Consider the following 21,879-nt stretch of genomic DNA (forward strand, 5'->3'; position numbering starts at 1 on the left):
TCTGCATGAGCTGCCTCTATTCAATCAAATGGAATCTCCAAAGTAACACATTGAATGGGATGTGCAACGAATACTAAAAAAAGAATGAATCTGCAAATACTTAGCAGCTGGCAGTTTCTTAAAATCCTAATCTCTTCATTTGGTGAAACAGAAGTGATTTCCAATTTCAGCAACTAAGATAAAATAAATCTTCTATATTGAACCGCAAAATAAAATAAATGCTAAACTTTGTTTAAATGTAGATAAGACTGGGTGCAGTGGCTCATGCCTGTAATCTCAGCACTTTGGGAGGCTGAGGTAGGAGGATCTCTTGAGTCTAAGAGTTTGAGACCGACCTGGGCAACATGGAGAAACCTCATCCCTACAAAAAAATATATTTTAAAAATCTAGATAAGAAGAGATTTGCAATAAGTATCACAGCAACCGTTATCAAATGAATATCAAATTTTGCATGTTTACTATGAGATCCTGAACACTAAAATGAAAGATCAGGAGTATGACAGGAATTTAGGGTTGTGCTATTTAATAGTTGGACAAAAACACTTCTGCACTACCTAAGAGTGCATGCTTTTAGAGTTTTCTAGTCCTGTTTCCTCAGCTCTTTTTCACTCCACTTAGTCCACTGACATTTTCTGCCTCTCCTCTCAGGTACCTAGTATTCCTATTCTTACTGTATCAAAATTCCTCCAGTGCCTACTTCATGCTAAGCACTCTGCCAGTGCTATCTTCTTCTTCTTTTTTTTCTTGACACAGGATCTTGCTCTGTTGCACAGGCTGAAGTGCAGTGGCCCATCTCAGCTCACTGCAACCTCTGCCTCCCAGGCTGAAGCAGTCCTCCCATCTCAGCCTCCTGAGTAGCTGGGACTATAGGCACACACCACCACACCTGGCTAATTTTTTGTAGAGATTGGGTTTTGCCATGTTGCCCAGGCTGGTCTCAATGTACTGAACTCAAGTGATCCACTGGCCTTGGCCTCCCACAGTGCTGGGATTACAGGCATGAGCCACTCTGACTAGCCTGCCAGTGTTTCCAAATGTTATTTAATTTAATGTTCTCAACGAATGGCCAGAGGAAGATATTAATAGGATCTTTTTTAAGGAAAAAGAAACTGAATCCTCCTGGTTAAGGGTTTGCTGGAAACCACATAGCCAGGGTCTGAGAAAGGTGGATTCTTTTTATTTATTTATTTTTGAGACAGAGTTTTGCTCTGTCGCCCAGGCTGGAGTGCAATGGTGCGATCTCGGCTCACTGCAACCTCCGCCTTGCCGGTTCAAATGATTCTCCTGCCTCATCCTCCCTAGTAGCTGGGATTACAGGCGTGTGCCACCATGCCCAACTAATTTTTTGTATTTTTAGTAGAGACAGGGTTTCACCATGTTGGCCAGACTACTCTCAAACTCTTCACCTCAGGTGATCTGCCCGCCTCAGCCCCGCAAAGTACTGGGATTACAGGTGTGAGCTACCGCATCCAGCCAGAAAGGTAGATTCTAATCTGATCTGTGTCTCTAATGCCCACTGTTCTCCCATTGCTTAATATCACCGTATGTTAGGCTGTTCTTGCATTGCTATAAAGAAATATCTAACCATCCTTTTCTTGGGGTTGCACTACTGTCTAATGAGTGCATAATGAGGGCAGTATTGCTAATGCCTATACAATGCACCTGCATCAACTAGAACTTTGCTTTACCTTGGTACAATTTTTGGAAAAATGAAAAACCTCTTTTCTATGAAATTGAAAAAAAATGTTTTTGAAAAGGAAAAAAAAAAAGAAATACCTGAGGCTGGGTAATTTATGAAGAAAGGAGGTTTAATTGGCTCACAGTTCTGCAGGCTATACATGAAGCATGGCACTGGTAGCTGCTTTGCTTCTGGTGAAGCTTTGGGCTGCTTACAATCATGGTGGATGGTGAAGCAGGAGCAGGCATCTCACGCAGGGAGAGCAGAAGCAAGAGAGAGAGAAGGGAAAGGTGCTACACACTTTTAAACAACCAGCTCTCTTGAGAACTCACTTACTACAAAAGAGATGGTGCTAAGTCATTCCTGAGAGATCTGCCCCTGTGATCCAGTCACCTGTCACCAGGCCCAACCTCCATCCAATACTGAGGATTACAATTCAACATAAGATTAGATGGGGACAACGTTCAGACTATATTACACCACTACATGTTCTAGCGTAAATACATATTTTACTAATGTTAAATCAAATGTATAATAGATCATTGGTTTGGACTGAGCTCCTGTACTAGGCCCAACAGACAAAACCAAACTGGAGTCAGTCATGCTGAAGTTCCACACTAACCTGCTGAAACTAAGATCTTTATCTGACCTTTCAACAAATCAGGACACAGAGATAACAGCCAAATCCCTAAACAGGCCAGTTTTCACCAGCGTGATAAGAAAGTTCCTTAAATCAACCTCCTTTGCTCAGCTCATCAGAACACTCACTCTGTTTTATAGTATGAGGTGTTGTCCGATTCTAGAATTGCAAATAAAAGACAATTAAAATTTTTTAAAAATATTTTTAAAATTCTTTATTCTTTTTAATAGTGATAGGGTCTCACTATATTGCCCAGGCTGGCCTTGAATTCCCAAGCTCAAGCAATCCTCCCACCTCAGCCTCCCAAAGTTTTGGGATTACAGGCATGAGCCACAGCACCTGACCTCAATTAAGATCTTTTTTTTTTTTTTGAGATGGAGTCTCGCTCTGTTGCCCAGGCTGGAGTGCAATGGTGCAATTTTGGCCTACTGCAACCTCCGCCTCCTAGGTTCAAGCAATTCTCTTGTCTCAGCCTCCTGAGTAGCTGGGATTACAGGCACGTGCCACCATTCCCAGCTAATTTTTGTATTTTTAGTAGAGAAGGGGTTTCAGCATGTTGGCCAGGCTGGTCTCGAACTCCCGACCTCAGGTGATCCACCTACCTTGGCCTCCCAAAGTGCTGAAATTACAGGCGTGAGCCACAGCGCCCGGCCCCACATAAGATCTTTAAACTAAATTTGTTGTGATTTTGTCTTTTGACACTAAACATGATACCCAGTCTAGAAGTCATAAAGAAAAATGGCAACAGATTGACTGCATACAATTTTAAAACTTTTGTTTGGCAAAAGAAAACATGAAGATATAAAAATAACACACAGGCTGGGAAAACGTATTTAGAACATATATAACAGAAAAGATTTATATTAAGCACTCCTGCAAATGACTAAGACTATAACCAACAACTCAGTAGAAAAATGACCAAAGAATATAACAAAGGTGAACCAAAAAATAAGAAATACAAAAAAGCAATAAACAAATAAAATATTCAACCTCATCTTCTAAAAAAATGCAAACAAGATACCCATCAGGTTGGCAAACATTTTACGTACTAATAATATTGGCAAACTCTTTTTAGAGAAATAATTGGTAATACTTACCAAAATCTAATTTTTTTTTTTGAGACAGGGTCTTGGTATGTTGTGAAGCTGGTGTTGGACTCCTGGGCTCAAGCAGTCCTCCTACTTCAGCTTCCCAAGTAGCTCGGATCACAGGAGCACACCACCACACCTGGCTGCAAAATGTAAATGATTTTATCTTCCTTTCTGTCTCTTGACCCAGCAATTCCACGTTTAGGTATCTGTCCCTGACAACCTAACACACAAAATTCTTATATGTGTATAAACATATGTACAAGAGGAATTATTAAAGGAATAGGTGTACTAGTGAAAAATTGGAAATAACCTAAATGTTCATTAATAGATTAGGTTAATATATTATTGAAATTTATTCTATAGATTATTAGGGCAATTGTTTAAAAGAATAAGGTAAAGCTACATATAATGACATGTGAAGATTTCTGAGACATATTGTTAGGTTAAAAATAGCATGTCATAGGACAATATCATATTTTATCATTTAAATAAAAATACTGGGAAAAACCTCATAACTTGCTGAGAGTCATTACCTTTGACGATGGGGTAGGAGTGGGAAAAAAAGGGGTGAATAGCAACTGTCACTTTTCACTCCATTTACACTGGTATTCCTTTGATTTTTAAAAAGTGTGTTTTCATGAATTACTGTGTAGTTTAGAAATAAAAATGCATTCCCTTTATTTTACTGTTGCATTCTTTCTCTTTTGCTCTCCTCTAATACAATTCTCAGACAGGATGTGAACAGAAAGAAAACAGTAACGTTTATTGACTTCCGTACCTCACACTTGTGTTCCAGTGTTTGGCTATTTATGATTTCCTTCCTGTGCTCTGACAGTCTCTAATTTTAGGTATGCCTTTATGGTTAGAAACAGCATTTTGTTTTGCTTGAATTTTTAAACCAACAATCTCAGGAAAGAGTTATGCTTCTGTAACACTGTTGTTTAGGGTTCCCCCCCAACCCCGTCTCATAAAAGTAGCCCAGAATGCTTTTACTACCCCAGACAAAAATGGACCATTTAAGAATAAGTTCCTAATCTGTTGCTAAATGCTAATTATGAGAATTAGATAATAACTTGTATTCCTGAAAATAATCATAATGGGAATGCATCTTCAGGAAATTGATGGGAATTCTGGATCTAAAAGGTGCAGTGTGGTTATCTTAAGTTGAAAAGTGGAATTAGCAAAATGGCTAAGAAAGCCTTAACATAAAACATTAATTGGGGTTTAATGATGTAATCTTAGCAGTAGGAAAAACACATAATAACATTCTGTCAAACCTTTGTTAGACTTTCTTGTAATTTTGTCTTAACTACAGCATCGAAGAAAGTTGTGTACAATTCATTTTATGAATCAGAACCCAATTATGTTATATATTGTTTTCATTCTTTTACCCAAGAGAGATTCATAAGTTGTTTTTAATCACTTCTTTTATTTTAAACCAATAGTGTCTGCCAAATGGGTAATATTTCCCATTAAAACATTATCTTCTATAATTGGTATAATTGCTTCATAAAGAGATAAACCACAGCATAATTCCAGAGTCTTTGGGTTTATAAAATCTAATTATGTTCACAACACAGTATTTTATTCTTAGTGATCTTAAAAAGAACATAAACTTGAACAAAGCCCAGACATTTATGGTAAAGTAATTGGGAGAAGCAAGTTAATTATTGTGAATAGAACTGCCTCTATTAGCAGCCTCTGAGAGAAAGCCCTTTTTGCAGTCATTAATCTGAGTATAGGAAGGTTTGGTTTTGGTCCCCTGAGCCTGCGTTGATAGCCTGTGGCTAAAGTGCAGAGTAAGGTTCAGTTCTAAAGTACAGGCTTCTCAAGGTTGGTCCAGCATCCCAGTCTCCTAAGTATAGAAGAGCACAGCTCCTAGCCTCAGCTTTTCATGTTGCTTCAGAGGCAAGTGTGGAGAAGAGAGAGGGAGAAGCAGAGGGCACAGGTATGACCTCCAAGGTCTGTTTCAACAGGAGATTTGCTTTCATCCGTTTTACATTTAAGGATTCTACAACAGATTGCTTTTTTTTTTTTTTTTTTTTTTTTTTTGCGATGGAGTCTCGCTCTGTTGCCTAGGCTGGAGTGCAGTGGCACAATCTTGGCTCACTGCAACCTCCACCTCCTGGGTTAGGCACCGCCATGCCCAGATAAGTTTTGTATTTTTAGTCGAGATTGGGTTGCATCATGTTGGCCAGGCTGGTCTCGAACTCCAGACCTCAAGTGATCTGCCCGCCTCAGCCTCCCAAAGTGTTGAAATTACAGGCGTGAGCCACTGTGCCTAGCCAACAGATTGCATTTGGAGAAAGAGAATCAATTGCTAAAATTAATTTTTGAAAACTTTTGCTCAATGCCATAGTCATGTGCTGTCTCTATGTCAAAGGGAGAATGACTAAATGTATAAGAATTAGCCACTCAAGGGAACACACTGGAAGGCCAAACAGCAACCCACATTACCTGAAAACCACACCTTAAAAACTCATAAGCCTCTCTTCAATACTATTTATAACTAAAAAGAAATCCTAATTTTAGTCTGGGTGCAGTGGTTCATGCCTATAATTCCCAGTACTTTGAGAGGCCAAGGTGGAAGGATTGCTTGAGCCCAGGAGTTTGAGTCCAGGCCTGGGCAAAATGATGAGACTCTGTCTCTACAAAAAATTTAAAATATAGCTGGGTATGGTGATGTGCACTTGCTACTCAGGAGGCTGGGATAGGGGAATCGCTTGGGCCTGGGAGGTTGAGGCTGTGGTGAGCTGTGATTGTGCACCAGCCTGGGTGACAGAGCAATACCCTGTTTAAAAAAAAAAAAAAAAAGAAAGGAAAGAAATTCCAACACACACACACACACACACACACATACCTGCACACGTACCAAGCAAACATCCCTAAACTGTACTTGACTTGCACCTCCTCCTTGGTTTTTATGTAAGAAAAGGGAGGGAGAGGGAGAGAAAGATACTAGAGCAGGAGGAAACGATATTCCTTAGTCAGCATTAGTGTTGTCCAGAACTATGACACTCCATTTTGCTTCAGCATTCCTAAGTATCAACCTGCCTTTCTTTGTATTTCTCTTCCCTTCCTCCCTCTGATTGATACCTTGAGAGGCTTTTTCTCTCTTCTTCCTTCCCCTTTACCCATACCAAGAAGCAGGACATGCCCCTTTAGGAATCAGCGACTTAAAAGATTGTGAGACTCAGAGAAAGAAAGTTAATAATAGACACAAGAGCTAGATAGAAAGATGAAAAGGTATGCACTTGTCCTCAGAATCTGCAGAAAATTCTGGCTTAAGAAGGTTAAGATGGGAGGTGGGGAGTGGTCAGGGTGGAAGGTAATCAGTGGCAAGTTGTACAGGAGGGAAAGAAGTAAAGACATTAGCCACTCAAGGCTTTCTCTATAGAAGGATTTGTCAGTGGCAAGCTGGCTCTTACCTGAGACTCAGATGAACATCAGTATCACTTCCTGGGAGTGGTCTTTCCTGACCACCCAGTGTAAAGTGGCCACCGATTTGCTATCCACCACATTATCCCATTTTACCTCTCTAGACAGCACTTATTATCTGACATTTTCCTTTATTTTTTTCTGCCTCTCTCCACCCCCTACCTCTGGCCTCTTCCCCTACTAAAATGTAAGCTCCTTGGGGGCAATGACTTGTCCTAATTTACTGTCTGTCTCTTCCCCCTAGGATATAAGCCCCAAGCCTGCAGGGATTGACTGGTTTTGTTAAATCCATATCCTTCAAATGGCCTTGCACATATAACAGTAAGGGCATTCAGTAGTTCAATGAATCCTTCTTGAATACAAGAATTATAGAAAGAAACCCTTTCTCCCCCGCGAAGTTTGCATTGTGATAAAGCAGCTTGAATTTTTCCCCTGAGTTGGGACAAAGGCAGGTACATTGCTCCCATTGCAGGTATAGCCTCAATTTCTAGTCCATTGGGACCAACAAGGGCTAATGGCAAAGATAGAATCAGAAGTGTCTCCTTTGTGCTGAATAGTGATGTGGGTTAAGACACCACAGAATGAGAAAGCAGCTTCCTTCCCACTCTAGGGGGCGAAAAGGAGGCACTCGCTGCAGTGGAAACATTTGCAGAAGATCAAACAATGCTGTAATCCTTTAAGCTTGATAAAAGCTTTTTTCATGTGTGATAGATTACAATTATGGTGAAACATACTATAAAAATATTCTTCACATGTTACCAGACGTCTTCATTAGGTTTGCAAACATCAAAGATTTATCTTAGTCTTTTGTTATTTCAATCTCAAATGCTACCTCCTTCTTGGCTACTTTATGATTCTCCTTTTGCAAAAGAATCAAGCAAAGGCATATGGCAATTTACAAGTCAAGGTATTTAAGATTAGCATTTCATTAGTGATTTAAAATATATTCCTTTCAGAATATGCAAAGTACAAAAAATATATACATATTTTAGGATAAACAGAATAGAGTTTATCTGGGGGATAACTTTTTTTTTTTTTACACTATGTAAAAGTATCAGGGGATACTTTTTTTTACAGTATGAATAGTAATACCCTTTTGGAGCAAAATGGCCTTAGTAAATGATAAAAAGTAAAATAAAGAGGATTGTCAGTGCAAAAAAAAAAAGATAAATTTCTGATGAATTACTTACATGCTGGACATTAAGTAGTCTTGAGTGACCATATGATTTATTATCCAAATAAGGGATGCTTCTGAGAGTGAATGAGGGCAGTTATTGGTCATAATTAACAATAGGACAATGGACAGAAACCAGGGCAAACTGGGATATACAGTCAACCTCATTTCAAGGATACTTAATGACCATAAAATTGCTTTTAGATTTTTATCAAAAAAAAAAAAAGTAAAACAAAATAGCCTGCTCATTTGCTAAAGACATAGTAAGCAATGAGTCTTTTTAAAATTAACTGCTTGATTTTTCATAATAAAATTAAATGACTAAATATGAGTATAAATTGACAACTGTTGGAGGAGAAAAAGAAATTCAGTGTGTAATCTACCTATTTTAATGAATGAATGAACGAATATTTATTTATTTATTTTTTAGAGACGGGGTCTTGCTCTGGCACATGATCATTGATCATAGCGCACTGCAGTGTCTAACTCTTGGGCTCAAGTGTTCCTTCCACCTCAGCCTCCTGAGTAGCTAGGACTATAGGCATGAATTTACATGCCCTACTCTACCCTATTTTAAACTGTTCCGATCATTCAGAAAAGTTGTCCTTGCCCATAAATATTAATCACAATAGTCTGCTGGGTAATATTTCTCAGCTTAAAATATGCATTTCATTTTTAAAGATCAACCACTTTTCCATATTGACCTCATTGGTAGATAGATTTAATCTCCTACTCCAGTCCTTATGGATTGTGGCCATAAGGAACACTGCTTGGGAGGCTTCTGAGGGCACTTGTACAGCTCAGTAGAAAGGCCTGTTCTGATTGGCTGGTGATATCTGCAGGAGACATGGGATATGGGGCAATGGTAGGTTCAGCAAGTATTTGCCATCAAAACAGGTACTGAACAGATACCTGTTTTAACAATAATTTTCTAACATATATCTGGTTTGTAAACAAAAAATTACGTCTTGCTGATCCTGCATCTGTTACCTCTCATAGGTTCTATTATAGTGTAAATAATATCCCAACTATGCCACAGGAAAACAAGGCCATCACTCTTGACTTAAGTGAAAACAGCAACCCATGATTCCACACATTATTGTTTCACAGCGCTGTTAGTCCCAAATCACACTAAGATCAAATCCCTAATACCTGGAGAGTAGGGGAAAAAAATAATACAGCAAACGACTAACTTCTCTTCTGTTTCTATTCTTCACTTATTTTGTCATTTGGGGCTATATTTTTATCTACTCAAGAGAATTTTAAGTGATAAAATGAAAATTAAACTTGCCTCTCCCTTTGCTAGCAAGTATTAGTTATTCTTTTTTTTTTTTTTTTTTTTTTTCCAGACAGAGTTTTGCTCTTGTTGCCCAGGCTGGAGTGCAGTGGCACAATCTCAGCTGAGTGCAACCTCTGCCTTCCTGGTTCAAGTGATTCTCCTGCCTCAGCCTCCCAAGTAGCTGGGATGACAAGCACCTGCCACCATGGCCGGCTAATTTTTGTAATTTTAGTAGAGACAGGGTTTCAGCATATTGGCCAGGCTGGACTCGAACTCCTGACCTCAGGTGATCCACCTACCTCAGCCTACCAAAGTGCTGGGATTACAAGCATGAGCCACCACGCCTGGCCTAATGATTCTATTTTAAAGGAAAATTTTCAGCATTTATTTTACTACCAGGTATTTTGCATTATTTACCCTTTCTGTACACAAGAGAGCTGTTTTGCATCTTTCAATGAGGGAAAATAAAGAGGAAATAGTTGACTCTTTATAAAAAATACATGAGGCGTCCAAATAATGCTGTTTTTGTGCCTGTATGTGTGACCATGAAGCATGTTCCACCTTCGGGACCTTAATTCTCTAATTTTAAGAAATGAGGCAGAAGAATGGCTAAAATTAAAAAGGCATGGAGCTCCCGGGAATTCTTACATGGTGATGGTAGGAGCACAGAAATGTCACTACTCTGGAAACAAGATTGGTAGAACTGAAACATATGCTTATCATATGGCCCAGTAATCCCCTACCTAGGTATTTATCCAAGGGAAATGAAAACATGTGTCCACGTGAAGATTTGTATGTGAATACATTTTTTTCAAAAAGAGGCAGAATTCAATTTCTATTGCAGGGAAAACCCAAGTTCAGATTGCAAGGCAGCTTTCTCATATTGATTTTGACCACACAGCTCTACTTTTCCAAGAGTGAAATCCTATTGAAGTGGCTTTCCAAAATATTTTGTGGAAAATAAGTATTAATAGATGGCAACTCCTCATTCACGATTCCCAAACAGGAGACAAATTCAAAAATAAGTATTAATAGATGGCAACTCCTCATTCACGATTCCCAAACAGGAGACAAATTCATCAGGAAGCAGGGTCTGTTCTGGAATAGTTTCACTGGGTGAATCATTTTCCAAAAGCGTGGTGGTTTCCTCCTCTACTGAGTTTTGTATGTCAGGAGAACTGCATTCTCCTTGATTTAATATGAGGCTTAATTCTCCAAGGAATATTGTGTTGCTTAGTGAATTCACACTTGAAACAGAAAAAGCAAAATTAGGATGCTTTTGTAACCTGGGATTATTTCCTGAGTCTAAGGAATCAACTGGTGGTTTAAGCGTTAAGGAAGTAATTTCATTATTATTGCTGAGATGGCTTCCCTCAGGCAGAAAATTTGAAATTTGGGGTTTATATCCAGTGTTGAGATCAGGAATATATACAACTGTAGTATTGTCGAATAGCGAGTTTTGCAGGTAGTCTCTTGTCTCCAGGGGTCCTGTATTCTCCTTCTTGTAGTCTGTAGGCTTGTGTTCTGGGATGAAGATTTCTTTTATCTCTGTAATCATGGGATCAACATATAGGACCTGCTCACTGGAATTATTATTCATAAGTTCACTATTTTCCTAGGAAAAAAAGACATCATTTTATTTTGCAAAAGACATTTAAAAGAACCAACTGGATAATTGAATGAGGATTGGAATTTTGCTTTCTTTCAACTTTCCTTTCTCCCTCCATTTTCTCATATTGTTTATCTTCCCATATGATTTCCTCCTTTTGTCTTTTGTTATCCTGCTTGCTTCCAAATCTTTATTAAATTTGCATGAGAAGACTGAAGAAAAGGAATAGTAAAAATAATCCACTTCCTAAGCACATTTCTTGGTTTAAAAGTTTTAAAGAGAAAAGTTGAGTCTTATATATTAACTTATTACTTATTACTTAATTTTAGGGCCTTTTAAAAGTTGGTCTTCTGAGGCAAGAATATTAATATTAATATTTCTTGTTACAAGAAAATACTTTGTTGCTTAAATAAAAAAAGGTTGGGGAGAATCCTATTTTGCTCACATACCGAGAATGAGTGTGTGACAAATGCTTGATGCCGAGGTTCTAAAGGTGGATAAGGCCTGTAATCCCAGCACTTTGAGGCCAAGGCAGGCAGATCACTTGAGATCAGGAGTTCAAGACCAGCCTGGCCAACATGGTGAAACCCTGTCTCTACTAAAAATACAAAAATTAGCCAGGCGTAGTAGCGCAAGCCTGTAATCCCAGCTACTCAGGAGGCTGAGACAGGAGAATTGCTTGAGCCCGGGAGGCGGAGGTTGCAGTGAGCTGAGATCATGCCACTGCACTCTAGCCTGGGTGACAGAGCAAGACTCTGTCTCAAAACAAAAAACAACAAATAAATAAATAAAGCTACTCACAATTCAGACATGTTTGTGATGATCAGGAGGGTGGGTGAAGGTTTTAGCCTGATGACTTTTCTGGGCAATAAATGGACTGGAGGCCTTCCAACAGATGGCTGGCCTTCCTGGGCAAACTGTCACCCAACACAATTATAATATTATAGCCCCCTGTTATGGACTGAACGTTTGTGTGCCCTCTCCCCAGCCCCCCTCATGTTGAAGCCAATGTGATGTTATTTGAAAGTGGAGCCTTTGGGTGGTAATTAGGTCATGAGGGTGGAGTCTTCATGAATGGGATTAGTGAAGAAGAGACAGGAAAGAGATGATCTCTCCCTCTGCCATGTGAGAAGGCAGCTGTCCACAAGAGAGCCCTCACTAGCAAGTGAATTGACTGGCTCCTTGATCATGGACTTCCCAGCCTCCAGCACTGTGACAAATAAATGTTTGTTGTTTAAGCCACCCAAGCCGACTAAGCATTCCTTAGTCTCTCGGGCAGAAAACAAAACCTTATCTGAGGGAAGCCCTAAGGTTTGCCTCTAATTCCAGGAGCCCAGAATAGGAAAGGAGTTTAGCAAAGACGGAGATCTTGAATAAACAGACATGAAGTGTCATTCCAATTTTCTTCAGCCCCAGCCTCCTTAGGGAGCTTGCCAGGTTTGGGCAAGAGCAGCACATTGGGTATTGCTTCATCAAAAATCTTGACGTGAGGAGTGGCTGGAGTAAAGCTGGAATGGTGAGTGGATCAGATCACAGAAGTCTTGTGTTACAGAACTCAGACTCTATTCTGTTGACCAGTTGTTTTTGAACTTTTAAAAAGTATTTTATTTTTAGCCTAGAAACCCTTTGTTCAGATGACAAGAGGTTGGGGAAAGAGTTAGCTAATAGGCTTACCAGAGCTTGAAACAGAGCCACTTTTATTTGTTTTACAAACACCTCATCTTCTTACCCAACATGCTGTTCTAACCCCCAGGGGTCCCCCTGACTTTGAATTCTCCCTGCTTCTCCTGAGCAGCTCCTCTTCTTTCAGTGTTTCCTTTCCACTCCCATCACATGTTTGGGCTCATTTCTATCATTGCACTTACATCACTGCATTGCAAGGCTTGGATGATGTGTTTGTCCCTTGGACTGGGTTTTGAGCCCCTTGACAGCCAATTCCGAGGGCCAGGGGTTATCAGGAACACACATAGCTTGTTCCTTCCCTCCTTTATAATCAGTAATGTCCCTGTACCCTCAGGGGCTTCCTGGTGTGTGGCCTTCTCTTTGCCAGAATGAAAACCTAGCCCACCCCTGTGACACTATTGTTCACAGTTCTCTCACATTGCTTTTCTCAAATTCCACTGGGTTTAAAGAGTAAAATGATGCCCTTCTTGGGCTCCACCCGGCTCTCCATCTCATGTGAAACAGAAGCCCTTTGAATCTTTGAGGCTCATTTCATTGAGCTTTTCTTCCCTACTCCCTTTGTTCCTGAAGACATCTACCATTGTTTGGTCACCAGGTGACTCGTGCACAAGGCCCACAATCTTCCACTTCACTTTTCTCTTTTGAACAGGTTTGTTTCTTTATTTCTTCTCTGTTTTCTTTCCCCCAACTCTATTGTCTCATCTCTTTTAAGTATGATTTGAAACAGGTACAGTTTTGTCTTTACACATGTCTATATAATTATGTTAATATGTGTGCACATTTATTTATTTGAATGGAAATTCTATTCTAATTATTAGACTGCACTCTTGGTCTCAATTGCCACTCAGTTTTTGTTGGATGATGTTAGGTTACCTGTAGCATTTTCACAACATTGCTGTTTTTCATATTAGGAATATCTTCATAAAGCCACTTTGGTATTAACAATAAGATCCTTCTTTTAATCCTAAAAAACAAAAATGACACGTTAGAAGAAGCAGGCAATCATATAGGAGATTAGGAAGTCAACTAGAATAAAATGTATATTAAAAATCAAATTTCCTAGGTCGGGCACAGTGGCTCATGCCTGTAATCCCAGCACTTTGGGAGGCTGAGGTGGGAGGATTGCTTGAGTCCAGGAGTTCGAGACCAGCCTGGGCAACATAGCAAGACCCTGTCTCTACAGAATATTAAAAAATTAGCTGGGTGTGGTGGTGCATGCCTGTGGTCCCAGCTACTTGGGAGGCTGAGGTGGAAAGATCACTTGAGCCTGGGAGGTCAAGGCTGTAGTGAGCTGTGACCATGCCACTGCACTCACTCTGGGCAACAGAGTGAGACCCTGACTCAAAAAAAAAAAAATTAATTAAAGAAATCAAACTTCCTGATGCAGAAGCTAATGTTTTCATCTCTTACTTAATGAAAATTAAGTGGGAAATTGTGTCATTATCTTTACAGATTTTCCTCTCATCTCTATTGCTCTGCTTCTTTTCAATGAGCAGAAACATTTCAAAACACTCACACTAGATTCAAGATAAGTGGGAGAACCACCCTAGCAGTGAAACCGTACACATATTAAATAGAGCAAACTCTTATAAGCAGAAGATTCCCATGTGAGAAAGTTTGAAAAACTTAAGGGATATTTTGTAGAACTTTCCAAGGTGACCGTAACTACCGAATATTTAAAAAGAGAATGTTATATAATAAAGCCCTAAAATTTAAGCTGTTCTGAGTCTAGATTTTGTAATTATTTCAAATAGGGTTGTAATAATGGTGACAGCTCCAAACTTTCTTGATGCGGATGGAGAAGGAGGCTGGGGAACATGTCTTGCAGTTGTGTGGCATAGTGAGAACTGGTTTCTACCTAGACCATGTGCTTATATTAAGGATCAGTGGGGTGGGGCTTTGGAAAGAAAAGGTAGAAGTCATAAACATCCCACTTTTTCCCCCAAGCTATCTATTAGCACTGCCATTGTGTTTAAAAACACTCTCTGCATTGACAGTACAAATTGGTTTGGGCAGAAAGGTTGTACCAAGAACTTAGAAGACACTAAACTGATCTCAGACACCTTTTTACATATTAACAATGGATCTGTTAGCAACGGATCAGACTTATTTGTTTAAATTGGTTCTCAAAGGACCTGTACTAAATAACAACCAAAATGGCTGAGTGAACTTTGCTAGCCCAATTTGACCTTGGACTTTAGGGTAAATATTATTTCTTTACTCATCTTTATACAATGTTTTATGATTCCGTTTTTTTTGTTGTTGTTTTGTTTACTAATTCACACTCTCTTCTGTATTTAAAATTAGACCAAATTAGTAAATTCAGGCTATTGGAGTAAAGCTTTTATACAGCACACTGATACAGTGAGAATATATATATATGTATATATATTTACCCACTTTTGGTTTTATTATATTTAAAATGTTTTGGGCCGGGCATGTTGGCTCACACCTGTAATCCCAACACTTTGGGAGGCAAAGACAGGCAGATCACTTGAGGCCAAGAGTTCAAGAGCAGCCTGGCCAACATGGTGAAATCCCGTCTCCATCAAAAATATAAAAATTAGTTGGGCATGGTGGTGTGTGCCTGTATTCCTAGCTACTTGGGAGGCTGAGGCATGAGAATCACTTGAACCCAGGAGGTGGAGGTTGCAGTGAGCCAAGGTTGCACCACTGCACTCCAGTATGGATGATAGAGCGAGACTCTGTCTCAAAAAATAATAATAAATAAATAAATAAATAAAATATTTTGCTTTCTGTTGCTCACTTCTGTTTCAGAACTAAGGCTTTTATAGATAATGAATAGTTGTATTAAATAAAAGTATCTGTTCAAATGTAAAATAAATATATTGGAATTATGTCTTGTTTTATCTTTTTAAAAAGAGTACTTATTTAAATAATTAAATGAGCAAAGAATTGCCCTAATTCCTTGTTACGAACTGAAAATTAGTTTTTAGGTTATTCTTAGTTATGAACTTAGTGTTACTTAAACTTTTACACTAGGACATGTTTAAATAATAACACAAATATTGATTTTTTTATGGGGTATTAATTTGAACATTAAAATATTTCAAGGGACTTCATAATCAAGTATATTTTAAAACAGCCTCAAATAAAATTCCATATTAGTTTGCCTCCTCACAAGGGTATTAGGAATATGTTTATTAATGTGTAATTTAAATTTTGAAATACTAAGTTCTGAGCAAAAAACCTATGTAGATAAGAAATCATTAGTAGACTTTATAATAGCTCATTTAAAATCTTTCTGCTGCACTTGATTATAAATGTAAACGAAAGAAAGATTATTTCATGAGGCAAATGATGGCAAGAAGGAGAAACTCAGTGCCAATTTGGCAAAGAACATTCAAGTCAAAATTTGTGAGCAACTGGACACACTGGGGAACTGCCACACCAAACAACTCTAATCTATCGAGCAGCTTAGCAATACTCAATGCATCAGTAAAATTTAGAAATCCAAGGGTCTTGCTTTTCTCAAAGTCTCATTTTAAATAACTAACCATAGATCTTTACTAATACCATCACAGGAGGGAAAAAACTGAAGGGGGCCAAGAGTAAGGGACTTTCGGGCTGAATGCTAAAACACTAAAACAATTGGTAAGGAATTGACAAATTTAAAAATTGTCACACTTCCCTTCACACTGATTCAAGCTGATTTGTTTGGGTGGAATTCAAGTGTTAAAGCAAACTAAATATGGCCTGAGAAGGACTTCATACCTCTATATTTGAATCCCTGTGGATGAACTGTAACCTAGCTTAACAGGCAGACAAGAGCAAAAACCTGACTTAGGAGTATGTGCCTGTAACAATAACTGAGTCTTGGCCAATCCCAGTGGACCATACTTCAACCACTCATAGGCTGCTAAATGTTCAAACTGTGTTCAAATAAGACAAATGCCAACCTGTAACCAACCAGCTGTTTCTGTACATCACTGCCAATTTCTGTATGTCACTTCTCTTTTTTTTTTTTGTCTATAAATTTGTTCTGACCACAAGGCATCCCTAGAGTTTCTCTGAATCTGCTGTGATTCTGCTGCCAAATTCACAAATTGTTCATTGCTCAATTAAACTCCTTTAAATCGGCTGAAGTTTTTCTTTTACTAGATGGTGTCAGAAGCGGGATATGAATTAGACCTTCTAACGACCCCCAGGAGAACTGAGTGAACAAGCAAGGAACCTCTTGGACCTACTTGTGTCCTTTGATCTCTCAGAGTGGCTGGGGATCATGGCAAGTTCTCTTTTGGATTTCAGAGCTCCACGGATTTGTGTTTTGAACTCTCCAAGTTTCTTTGAGCAAATTTCTGTTCCAAACTGGGTTCAGAAGTCACAACGGAAACTGGACTGGGTCCAGGATTGGATTTGATCAGTAATTAACAGGCTTGGATCCAATTAGAGGCCTCTTAGATTTGACTAGGTCAGAAAGAAACTGGTAGTAAATGGTAGTATTGCAGGGGTTGTAAAATTTGGCATTTGGAAATTCACAGGGATTTTTGGTTTTCTACACCTTTGTTTCATTTTTCTTGCACACTTAGGTAGGAAAAATCATTGGCTAAGTTCATCAAGGGAACCTGAAAGCAAAGCCAATATTTTAGGTAAAAATGAGATCCTTAATTTCTGAAAAGCAGAGTTCCTTCCAGTTTATACATTAGGCTTGGGAGGCAGCAAAGTCTTACAGAAACAGCAAAATCTTACTAAAGATAACTTACAATGGAACATTCCAAATGAACAACAACACACTGAAGTGCATTAAAAAACAACTGGATGAGGTCTCCATCTTGTTTTACATTTTTGGGAGCTTGACTTCGTAACCACGTGGTGGTACTTTTTCTTGGTCTCTGCCTTCAAGGGAACAGGAATTTTAGGGTTCTTGTCACAGTTAGCTCTAAAAATTATGTTGAGTAGTTAAAAGCTTTTGCAAACTCAAAATTAAGTACTCTAGAGCCCTTCTGGGAAGCACAATGGAGACTACCCAGTACTGTAGCTCAGTAGCTAAAGTTTTTTACTTTCACAGTGGTGGCCTGAGTTCGATTCCTGGGTTAAGGAATGAGTCCTTTCTGGTTTGATACCTGTGGGAACTTTATAATTTGCTGATTCTCTTCCCTTCCATAAATTGTCTTGAATTTTCCTTTCTCTGAGCACCTGGGAGGTAAAGTTCAAAAGCCAGAAATACTGGCCACTTGGCATGGCTAAAGTTGGGTAACAAGAGATTTAAAAGGATTTTTTAAAGAGCACTATAGTTAAGAGTCAGCTTAATTAAAAGTGGATATCCAAGCTATAGGTATATTTAAAAGGCCTTTATGTCTTTTCCTTTTTTTTTTTTTTTTTTTTTTTTTTAGACAGAGTCTCACTCTGTCACCCAGGCTGGAGTGCAGTGGCATGATCTCAGCTCACTGCAAGCTCCACCTCCTGGGTTCACACCATTCTCCTGCCTCAGCCTCCCAAGTAGCTGGGACTATAGGTGCCTGCCACCACACTTGGCTAATTTGTTGTATTATTAGTAGAGACAGGTTTTCACCGTGTTAGCCAGGATGGTCTCGATCTGCTGACCTTGTGATCTGCCTGCCTCGGCCTCCCAAAGTGCTGGAATTACAGGCATGAGCCACTGCACCTGGCCACCTTTATGTCTTTCCTTTTTGTGGATCTTGTTTTGCTGAAAAAGGTTTTTTCTTCTCAGTTGACTGAATTATTTTTCTCCATTTTGTCTTGCCACTCTTAAGGCACACATGAGAGGCCCTAAGATAATTTCTGATAGCCTAGGACTCCTTGGGAAAAATAAACAAGGTGCCACTGATCCTGTTTTGGAAAAAACCCTCTGTTTTCCTCATGGAACCTCAAGAATTAAAAGCAAATAGATCTCTCTCGAAATCCATTTTGCCTTCCAGCTGTGCCTGCTTATTAGACCCCAGAAACTGCATGTTTTCCTAGCCATTTCTTGATGGGCTCTACCCCAAGGTGAGTAATCCAGTGAAGAAACTGGCAAATGAAAAATCCTACAACTACTGGATCTTGTTCTCTGTGTAGTTATATATGTGTTGTGTGTGTGATGTTCATATAAAAGAACTCTAAGTGATTGGCTTAAAGAAAAATAAGTGCTTAGATAAAACACTTTTGGAAGAAAAAATAAAAACTGTAATGTCTTAGTTCAAGTAACTTTAGTAATCTTTGGGAAATAAAAATGGCTTTAATGATTATTGGTAAAATAAAGACATTTTGTCTAAATTAGACAGGTCAGATATTAGGTTTACTAATGCTTTCAGGTCATAAACTGCTTTGACTTTTGAAAATTGTTCAATTTACCTATCTTGGAGGCATTAGATTCTCAATAAGGCCTGGGGACATGTGGAATTAGCCATGCTCCCCTAGCTATGCAAAAAAGGTTATAAAGAAAATAGATTTTATATAAGAAACAAAGTTGTATGGTAAATTCTTGTCCTAAAGTAAAATAACTGGTTGCTTAAAAACAGGGATGATTAGGACAAGTCAGAAAGTCTAAGCATGTCATAGATGGTCTGCATAAGTCACGAAAGGATACATGAAAGGAAATTTAGGCACCAAAATTAAAAGTTGCTAACAGTTACCATTACAACATGTAATCGAGACTACTGAAAATAGATTTACATGCAAGGTGTGTAAGGAAACTAAAATGCGTTTTTACTAAAAGGTTATAAGAAGGCACAGGAATGTAAATTTTTGTCTAGGTTAGAGGGTTAAAAGATTGTTTTAAATTAGATTAAAATAAAGCTAAAGGCTTGAATACATTGTGGAAGGTTTATGAAAAGTTAATCTTATAAAAAGAAATTCTGTGTGGACATTGGCTAAAGATAAAGGGGTATTGCTAAGTTTTTCTGTAAATTAAAATTGAAATAAAAGCACAACATGTTTTTCTTAGAGCACTGATCTGCTTTTTAACAAAAATTTGTAAAGGGTTACAAAATGTTTCCAAGAATCTCACCTCATGGTCAAACTGGTTAAGCATTATATCAAGTATTTTAAACCTTTAGCATATTTTATAGGCTTCCCAAAATGAAATTTCAGCTTCAAAATTGTCTTTCTAACCCCCAACTTTTGGATGTTACAGAGGGCCCTTGGAGCATCCAAAGGAGAGGTAAACAGGATTATCTGACATGTTTAGTTACATGGGATTGTCAAAATAAAAACAATGTTTAATCTTCTTCAGGTTAAATTTTAATGAATAATATTAATATATGTTCCAAAATTGTATAGGATTTCTAAAATTCTAATGTCTGAGTATATCCTTTCAATCATAATTAAGGTTATTATGTTAATTTATCACAGACCACAGAGATAACCACATTTCCTTGTGAATTGTGTTTTTAAATATCACTGTTTAAAGTCATTACATTAAGTTAATTACTTAATGCTAATGCAATTTCTGAAAACTTCACAAACACGGAAAATCCTAGAATATGGTATCTTTTAGAAAGTTCATGAAAGGATAAAAAGGATGCTAAAAAGCACTCTTGAATACAGGTTTCTAATAACTTTAAATTCATATCATTTAGACTCGGTAAGACTCCCTAAAACTTTAATAAAAAGACTAACTTGTTTATAAGACTGCTAACCGAAGTAGAACAAAAATTAATTAAATACCAAGAAAATACTCTGCCAGATTTTCATGCTAAATCAGCATGAAAAATCAGCATGCTAGAGAGCTGGCAAGGTGGCTGAATAGGAACAGGTCTGGTCTGCAGCTCCCAGAGAGATCAACGCAGAAGGTGGGTTATTTCTGCATTTCCATCTGAGGTACCAAGTTCATCTCATTGGGACTGGTTGGATAGTGGGTACAGCTCATGGAGGGTGGGCTGAAGCAGGGTGGGGCATCGTCTCACCCAGGAAGCACAAGGGGCTGGGGGATTTCCCTTTCCTAGTCAAAAGAAGCCATGACAGACTGTACAGGGAGGAACAGTATACTCTGGCCCAGATACTGTGCTTTCCCCACGGTCTTCACAACCAGCAGATCAGGAGACTCCCTCCGGTGCCTGGCTCAGTGGGTCCCACCCCCACAGAGCCCAGCAAGCTAAGATCCACTGGCTTGATTGGGAGAAACCAGCACAAAAAAGCTGAAATTTCCAAAAACCAGAATGTCTCTTCCCCTCCAAAGGATCACAACTCCTCGCCAGCAAGGGAACAAAACTGGATGGAGAATGAGTTTGATGAATTGACAGAAGTAGGCTTTAGAAGGTGGGTAATAACAAACTCCTCTGAGCTAAAGCAGCATGTTCTAACCCAATGCAAGGAAGCTAAGAACCTTGAAAAAAAGATGAATTGCTAACTAGAATAACCAGTGTAGAGAAGAACATAAATGACCTGATGGTGCTGAAAAACACAGCACAAGAACTTCGTGAAGCATACACAAGTATCAATAGCCGAGTCAATCAAGTGGAAGAAAGAATACCAGAGATTGAAGATTAACTCAATGAAATAAAGCAAGAAGACAAGATCAGAGAAAAAAGAATGAAAAGAATCAAACAAAGCCTCCAAGAAATATGGGAATATGTGAAAAGACCAAATCTATGTTTGAACGGTGTACCTATAAGTGACAAGGAGAATGGAACCAAGTTGTAAAACACATTTCAGGATATTATCCAGGAGAACTTCCCCAACCTAGCAAAACAGGCCAAACTTCAAATTCAGGAAATATAGAGAACACCACAAAGATATTCCTGGAGAACAGGAACCCTAAGACACAACTCATCAGATACACCGAGGTTGAAATGAAGGAAAAAATGTTAAGGGCAGCCAGAGAAAAAGGTCTGGTTACCTACAAAGGGAAGCCCATCAGACTAAAAGCGGATGTCTCAGCAGAAACCCCACAAGCCAGAAGAGAGTGGGGGTCAATGTTCAACATTCTTAAAGGAAAGAATTTTCAACCTAGAATTTCATATCCAGCCAAACTAAGCTTCATAAGCAAAGGAGAAATAAAATCCTTTCCAGACAAGCAAATGCTGAGAGATTTTGCCACCACGAGGCCTGCCCTAAAAGAGCTCCTGAAGGAAGCACTAAACATGGAAAGGAACAACCAGTACCAGCCACTGCAAAAACATACCAAATTGTAAAGACCATTGACACTATGAAGAAACCGCATCAACTAATGGGCAAAATAACCAGCTAACATCTTAATGACAAGATCAAACTCACAGATAACAATATTAACCTTAAATGTTAATGGACTAGGCTGGGCACGGTGGCTCACGCCTGTAATCCCAGCACTTTGGGAGGCCAAGGTGGGCGGATCACCTGAGGTCAGG

The 21,879-nt window shown here is 38.8% G+C and overlaps 1 protein-coding gene and 1 non-coding gene across 7 annotated transcripts in view; one reads left to right on the forward strand and one right to left on the reverse strand.

Annotated features, from left to right (window-relative positions):
* Positions 1 to 21,879, reverse strand: part of IL23R (interleukin 23 receptor) — a 166,565-nt gene that overhangs the window by 36,340 nt on the left and 108,346 nt on the right. For 3 of the 6 annotated variants that reach the window (XR_010153578.1, XR_010153579.1, XR_010153580.1), the window contains exons 10-11: positions 13,466 to 13,556; positions 3,416 to 3,549 (exon numbers count right to left, since the gene is read on the reverse strand). Coding sequence is in view for 3 of the 6 variants with exons in the window: in XM_063800692.1 (XP_063656762.1) it covers positions 10,204 to 10,318; positions 10,380 to 10,915; positions 13,466 to 13,556 (742 nt within the window). In the remaining 3 variants the exon portion in view is untranslated. Of the gene's footprint in view, positions 1 to 3,415; positions 3,550 to 10,089; positions 10,916 to 13,465; positions 13,557 to 21,879 lie in introns of those variants that run through there. The other 3 variants (XM_016920445.4, XM_001163823.6, XM_063800692.1) reach the window with 2 other exon arrangements.
* On the forward strand, positions 1,584 to 1,709 carry LOC112207403 (U4atac minor spliceosomal RNA). The gene has a single exon (XR_002941830.1). It is a non-coding gene; the product is annotated as a U4atac minor spliceosomal RNA (small nuclear RNA).

This window comes from Pan troglodytes, chromosome 1, assembly GCF_028858775.2.
Source record: "Pan troglodytes isolate AG18354 chromosome 1, NHGRI_mPanTro3-v2.0_pri, whole genome shotgun sequence".
NCBI classification, from domain to species: Eukaryota; Metazoa; Chordata; class Mammalia; order Primates; family Hominidae; genus Pan; species Pan troglodytes.